The following is a 7,500-nucleotide window of genomic DNA, read 5'->3' as shown; positions in this document are numbered from 1 at the left end:
TGGGTGCCTACTTCAAATGAGTAATAATATCTGAGAACGTATTATGTTTAGTAAAAATCAAATATCATGGAGAAGAGTTGACGAGAATGCAAGCAATCTTCAACTTACGACCTTCATTTCGCAACCGTTCAAAGCAGTAGTGATATTCAGCCGGTTCGTACCGGTTTGAGCAAACCGCTAGGGGCAATCTGCAGGCCGCCGACGCGACTCGCCGCTACGACGTCCTATTTAGTCTTGTTTTCTAAGCCGTGTTCTTTCGTGCGCGAGCAAAGCATGTGTGCAGAAGGGCGCATTTTCGGTGCGCAGCGCCCCGGCGGTAAAATGATGCAAAACCCATCCCTGATTCAAAGTGACCACCGAATGAACCAAGAGGCTGACAATCGGTCCTCATACTTACGACCATTGCAGTATCCCCCGCGATCGCATGATCCACATTCGAACACTTGGCGACTGGCACGTACTTACGACGGTTGCAGGGGTCATGGGAAGAAAGGCAAACGAAGTCAGTGAGGGGGGAAAGCTGGTCTCGCTTAACAACTGGGTGATTCACTTAACCACTGCAAGGATTGGCTTCACCACCGTGGCAAAACAGATCGCGCGTTCTGACATGACTCACTTAACAGCTCCCTAGCAGAAAATTCTGCTCCCGATGGGGGTCGTGAGAAAATGGTTTCGGGGGGTTATCTTGGCGTTTTCCCCCCTATCCTGAAATGAACTTTTTGGGGTCATTTTTATTGGCAGATCGAAGCGGAAGAGGTCTCGCGAACCAATGAATTCGTACAACTGGAATTTTGCGGTCAAGAATTGGATGACAAGGTAAGGGGAAGGGTTAAAAAAAACAGACAGTAGGTTCTAGAAAAAGAACATCGAGGCTGGGGGGTTAACAGTAACAGGGTTGGACCTTGGAGGTCATCTAGTCCAACCCCCTGCTCACAGTGGGAGACCTATGCTAGGGATTCGAACTGCCGAACCGCCAACCTTTCTGATCGACGAGTTCAGTGTCTTAGCCACTGTCACGGGACTCTTTGGCTGGGAAGAGATCTGTGCAACCTAGAAACTGGCGGCATTTTAAATCAGACATCACCTCGTGGATTATTGCTTTTTCAAACCGGGAAGAATAATGTGGCAAGTTAACAGTATGAAAGAGTTGGAAGGGACCTTGGAGGTCTTCTAGTCCAACCCCCTGCTCCAGCAGGAGGTCCCTATGCACCATTTCAAACAAATCTCTTCTTTAAAACTTCATCGTCCAGTGATGAAGTACCCACAATGTCTACTGGTTAATTGTCCTCACTGTTAGGAAGTTTCTCCTTCATTCTCCTTAATTATACAATAATACAATAGTAGAGTTGGAAGGGACCTTGGAGGTCTTCTAGTCCAACCCCCTGCCTAGACAGGAAACCCTACACCGTTCCAGACAAATGGCTAGCCAACATCTTCTTAAAGACTTCCAGTGTTGGGGCATTCACAACTTCTGGAGGCAACTTCTGTTCCACTGATTAATTGTTCTAACTGTCAGGAAGTTTCTCCTCAGTTCTAAGTTGCTTCTCTCCTTGATTAGTTTCCACCCATTGCTTCTTGTTCTGCCCTCAGGTGCCTTGGAGAATAGCTTGACTCCCTCTTCTTTGTGGCAACCCCTGAGATATTGGAAGGCTGCTATCATGTCTCCCCTAGTCCTTCTTTCCTCTCGACTAGCCAAACCCAATTCCTGCAACCGTTTTTCACATGTTTTTTTTAAAATCAGATCTTCTCTTTAAATTTAGTCTAAAGGTAAAGCTTCCCCTTCCACATATGTGCTAGTTGTTCCTAACTCTAGGAGGCGGTGGTGCTCATATCCGTTTCAACGCCAAAGAGCCAGCGCTGTCCGAAGAGGTCTCCGTGGTCATGTGGCCGGCAGGACTAAACGGCGAAGGCTCACGGAACGCTGTTGTTTTCCCACCAAAGTGGTCCCTCTTTTTCTACCTGCATTTCTACATGCTTTCGAACTGCTAGGTTGGGAGAAGCTGGGATAAGTCACGGGAGCTCACTCCGTTGAGCGGCCCTAGGGATTTGAACCGCCAAACTGCCGACCTTTCTGAGCGACAAGCTCAACCACTGAGTCACCGCATCCCTTAAATTTAGTCTTAAATTTTAAATCAGGCATTATCTCATGGATTGTTGATTTTTTTAAATGGGAAAGAATAAAGTGAGAAGTAAACAGGAAAAAAAAAGAATTGGAAAGGGACCTCAGAGGTCTTCTAGTCCAACCCCCTGTTCACAAGACCATATATCATTTCAGACCAATGGATGTCCAGTTTCTTCTTTAAAAAAATCTCCAATGGTATAGCACCCACAACTTCGGGAAGCAAGGAGTTCCACTGGTTAATTATTCTCACGGTCAGGAAATTTCTCCTTAGTTCTAGGGTGCTTCTCTCCTTGGTTAGTTTCCATCCATTGTTTCTTGTCTTGTCTTGATTTTTGGTGCTTTGGAGAATAATTTGACTCCCTCTTCTTTGTGGCAGCTCCATAGATATTGGAAGACTGCTATCGTGTCTCCCTAATCCTTCTTTTCATTAAACTAGACATACCCAGTTCCCGCAACCGTTCTTCGTATGTTTTAGCCTGCAGTGCCCGAATCATCTTTTTCCCCCGTTTAGTAGCATAGCCTTTATTGTCATTGTACAAAACAAACACAACGAAATTTGTTTTATCTTGGAAGCATTCAATTTGTATGATCTGTTTAGATTACGTTCAATTATTCCCCTTTCTAGTCTCTGGATCTGCTGCTTGGTTATATAAAGCGATTGTGTGAATCTTTCTATTCCAGCATGCAAATTCATTCCTCTGGTAGGAATTTTAATCTCTGAAAGATTCCCTCTGAATTTTAGAGGCCTCCCTGCATTCAGCCTTGCAAAAGAATATATTTATATTATTTATATTTATATTTATATTTATATTATTTATATTTATATTTATATTTATATTTATATTATTTATATTTATATTTATATTTATATTTATATTTATATTTATATTTATATTTATATTTATATTTATATTTATATTTATATTTATATTTATATTTATATTTATATTTATATTTATATTTATATTTATATTTATATTTATATTATTTATATTTATATTTATATTATTTATATTATTTATATTTATATTTATATTTATATTTATATTTATATTTATATTTATATTTATATTTATATTTATATTTTTTATAGTTGCAGTTGTAGTTGTAGTTGTAGTTATAGTTATAGTTATAGTTATAGTTATAGTTATAGTTATAGTTATAGTTATAGTTATAGTTATAGTTATAGTTATAGTTATAGTTATAGTTATAGTTATAGTCATAGTTATAGTCATAGTCATAGTCATAGTCATTACATTTACATTTATATTATTATTTATATTATTATTTATATTTATTTATATCTATATTTATATTATTATTTATATTTATTTATATCTATATTTATATTATTTATATCTATATTTATATCTTTTTACAACATATTTGAAGTTGCATAACAAAACACGGCATCCTTTGGAAGGATTGAGTTTTTCACAAACGAATCTGCTTTGTTAGATTGCCCCAAATTGTCCGTTGCCTTTTAGAGCAATCTTTCTCGACCTTGGCTGTTTTAAGATGGGCGGACTTCAACTCCAGAATTCCTCAGTCAAGGCTGGGGGATTCTGGGAATTGAAGTCCACCCGTCTTAAAATCACGAAGCCGTCTTGCTAAAACACTGTCCGTGCTTAGAAGCATTCCAGCCCAGTGTTTTTCAACCTGGACTGCTTTATGAGGGGGTGGACTTCAACTCCCAGAATTCCTCAGTCTAGACTGGGGGATGCTGGGAGTTGAAGTCCAAGCCCTCTTAAAGTGGTCCAGGTGGGGCGGGGGGAAACACTGTACGGTTTTGATCCCCTTAAACAGGATTATTGGTGAGGAGTCGGCAGGCGTAGCCCACCAGTTCTCGACGTTGGGGAGAGGCTGTCAATCTTCCCCCGCTTTTTATGTCGTCCCCACCGTTGTGTGCCTCCCCGCCATCTTTCCTCCGTTTTGCAAGATGGTGAGAGTTGCTGGTGCGATGCAGCTGCGTCAGTTTCTGGATGCCCCAGTTAATTTGGCCAGCCTGTTTTCCTGCAGATTTCCCAGGGGGGCTGAGCTCATTTGGAGAAAACCTGCGCTCGGCAGGACTTTTAAAATGCAATTCTTTGTGCACCGCTGGGTGAAAATTGCATTCCAGCCTGCGTGCATTTGACTTTCCGTTCTCTCTCTCTCTCCTTCTCTCTCTCTCTCTCTCTCTCTCTCTCTCTCTCTCTCTCCCTCTCTCCGTCCCTCTCCCTTTCTCTCTCTCTCTCTCTCTCTCTCTTTCCTGTCCACGGGAATCCTCAGAGATCTCCCCACAAATAAGGGATCTTATTTTCTGGAAAACACAATATCCATTCTCCTCCTGGTTACTAACACCAGGTCTTATTTTCGGGGAAAGACAATATCCATTCTCCTCCTGGTTAATAAGACGGGGTCTTATTTTCGGGGAAATACAATATCCATTCTCCTCCTGGTTAATAAGACGGGGTCTTATTTTCGGGGAAAGACAGTATCCATTCTCCTCCTGGTTAATAAGACGGGGTCTTATTTTCGGGGAAAGACAATATCCATTCTCCTCCTGGTTAATAAGACGGGGTCTTATTTTCGGGGAAATACAATATCCATTCTCCTCCTGGTTAATAAGACGGGGTCTTATTTTCGGGGAAAGACAGTATCCATTTTCCTCCTGGTTAATAAGACCGGGTCTTATTTTCGGGGAAAGACAATATCCATTCTCCTCCTGGTTCATAAGACGGGGTCTTATTTTCAGGGAAACACAATATCCATTCTCCTCCTGGTTCATAAGGCGGGGTCTTATTTTCGGGGAAAGACAGAATCCATTCTCCTCCTGGTTAATAAGAAGGGGTCTTATTTTAGGGGAAACACAGTATCCATTCTCCTCCTGGTTAATAAGACGGGGTCTTATTTTCGGGGAAAGACAATATCCATTCTCCTCCTGGTTAATAAGACGGGGGTCTTATTTTCGGGGAAAGACAATATCCATTCTCCTCCTGGTTAATAAGATGGGATCTTATTTTCGGGGAAAGACAATATCCATTCTCCTCCTGGTTAATAAGACGGGGTCTTATTTTCGGGGAAAGACAATATCCATTCTCCTCCTGGTTAATAAGACGGGGGTCTTATTTTCGGGGAAAGACAATATCCATTCTCCTCCTGGTTCATAAGACGGGGTCTTATTTTCAGGGAAACACAATATCCATTCTCCTCCTGGTTCATAAGGCGGGGTCTTATTTTCGGGGAAAGACAGTATCCATTCTCCTCCTGGTTAATAAGAAGGGGTCTTATTTTAGGGGAAACACAGTATCCATTCTCCTCCTGGTTAATAAGACGGGGTCTTATTTTCGGGGAAAGACAATATCCATTCTCCTCCTGGTTAATAAGACGGGGGTCTTATTTTCGGGGAAAGACAATATCCATTCTCCTCCTGGTTAATAAGATGGGATCTTATTTTCGGGGAAAGACAATATCCATTCTCCTCCTGGTTAATAAGACGGGGTCTTGTTTTCTTTTGACTCCCCCCCCAAAATAAGCGCTTCTTATTTTCGGGGAGGTCTTATGATTTTTGAGATGCAGGAGGCGGCTGGCGTGGTCACCTCATGGCTGCTGCTGTGTTGCAATATTTTCAGGGAGGGCTTATTTTAGCGCATGCGCTCGAAAGCCCGATTGGGCTTATTATCTTGGGAGGTCTTATTTTCGGGGAAAATATTTTGCCTATCTTAAGGCTGAGCTCAGAGAAGGACAGAATAGGGAATAAATAAAATGCGAGCGGTCCTCGACGTACGACCACAAGGAAGCCCAGATTTTATGTCGCTAAGTGAGACATTCGTTCAGCAAACGTGGCCCTGTTTTAAGACCTTTCTGGTCACTTCTTCAAGGACGTGAGTCACACGGTCGTTAAGTGAATCAGGATTCCCGGCTGGTAAGAAGGTCGCAAAAGGTGATCGCGGGACACTGCAAACTGTCATAAGTAGGAGTTAGTGGCCAAGCATCCAAATTTTGTTTTTTCCCCCCGTGCTGTTGTAAATTTGAACTGTCACTAAACAAACTATCGTAAGTCGAGGACCAGCTGTATTCTTTAACAGCAGGGTAGCAGTGGAAGACTTTAAAGTTTATTCCTACGCTGGGGATCCACAGGCAGTCCTTGACTTATTCATTTAGTGACCGTTTGAAGTTAGGAAGGATCAGAAAAGCGACTTATGACCGTTTGGCACACTTAACAACCGTTACAACATTCCCCATGGTCACGGGATCAAAATTCAGCCGCTTGACAACTGACTCGTATTTATGACGGTCGCTATTTCCCGGAGGGGGTTACCTGATCCCTTTTGCACCTTCCCGACGAGCAAAGCCGACGGGGGAGGCGGATTTGCTTAACAACGGCGTGACTAACTTCACAACTGCAGTCGTTGTGCACTTCACAGTTGTGAAACAAGAAAATTCGCTAAATGGAGCAAAGCTGCTTTAAATGTCTCGCTTAGTGACAGAAGTGGGGGTTCTGTTGTGGTCGTAAATCGAGGACCGCCTTTAGAAAGGTGGCAAGGGTTTGTTAGAGGACCTTAAAGAACCTCTGGTGAGTCGTGTGAGAACAGCTGGTGTAATATAACATCTGGATTGTGGTGATTCGCCGCCCCCTCCCCGGGGTGTCACAAAATTGCTGATTTGCCGTTTATTCTTTGAAAAATATGCTCTCCTTTTTTTTCTCTTTTCCAGGATTTCTTCAGCAAATCCGATCCTTTCCTGGAAATATATAAAGTTAGCGTTGGCGAGTCGGAGAATTTGGTTTGGAGGACAGAGGTGAGGATATTACAAGGGCCCTCCGGAAAAATTGATGGGAGGGGTTTGTTTGTTTGTTTGTTTGAAGGGGGGGGGGGAATTGAAAATATTAAAAAATTAAAACAGGCTGGAACGAAGAGGAGCCAGGAGACGCTTTGCAAACCGCTGAGCGGGCCGATCGGTTAACCGGCTAGGAGAATAGATCCGTGCGATCTCATTAATGTTCTAGAAATATATTCGCCTTTTGCGATTTTAAGGCTTTCCTTAAAAATCATAGTTTCATAAAAACATAGTTTCATAGCGGAGCACGGGTAGCCAGCTAGTACTTTAGAACTCAATAAAATTTGTTCAAAACAAAAATGATAAACTTTATAATGTTTTGGTAAGGCCACACTTGGAAAACTGCATTCAGTTCTGGTCTCCACGATGTAGAAAAGATGTGGAGACTCTAGAAAGAGTGCAGAGAAGAGCAACAAAGAGGATTAGGGGACTGGAGGCTAAAACATAGGAAGAACGGTTGCAGGAACTGGGTATGTTTAGCTTAAGAGGAAGAAGGACCAGGGGAGACATGACAGCAGTCTTCCAATATCTCAGGGGTTGCCACAAAGAAGAGGGAGTCA

General features: G+C 42.3%; 1 protein-coding gene across 1 annotated transcript in view; it reads left to right on the top strand.

Annotated features, from left to right (window-relative positions):
• The window catches only part of CPNE6 (copine 6), a 25,899-nt gene that overhangs the window by 5,035 nt on the left and 13,364 nt on the right, over positions 1–7,500 (top strand). The window contains exons 4-5 of the mRNA XM_081968875.1: positions 742–816; positions 6,818–6,901. Of these exons, the coding sequence (XP_081825001.1) occupies positions 742–816; positions 6,818–6,901 (159 nt within the window). The remainder of the gene's footprint in view (positions 1–741; positions 817–6,817; positions 6,902–7,500) is intronic.

The sequence above is a fragment of the Natrix helvetica genome (genome assembly GCF_964273705.1).
Source record: "Natrix helvetica genome assembly, chromosome: W".
NCBI classification, from domain to species: domain Eukaryota; kingdom Metazoa; phylum Chordata; class Lepidosauria; order Squamata; family Natricidae; genus Natrix; species Natrix helvetica.
Note: the sequence above shows the minus strand (reverse complement) of the source record. Positions and strands in the feature narration are given on the sequence as shown.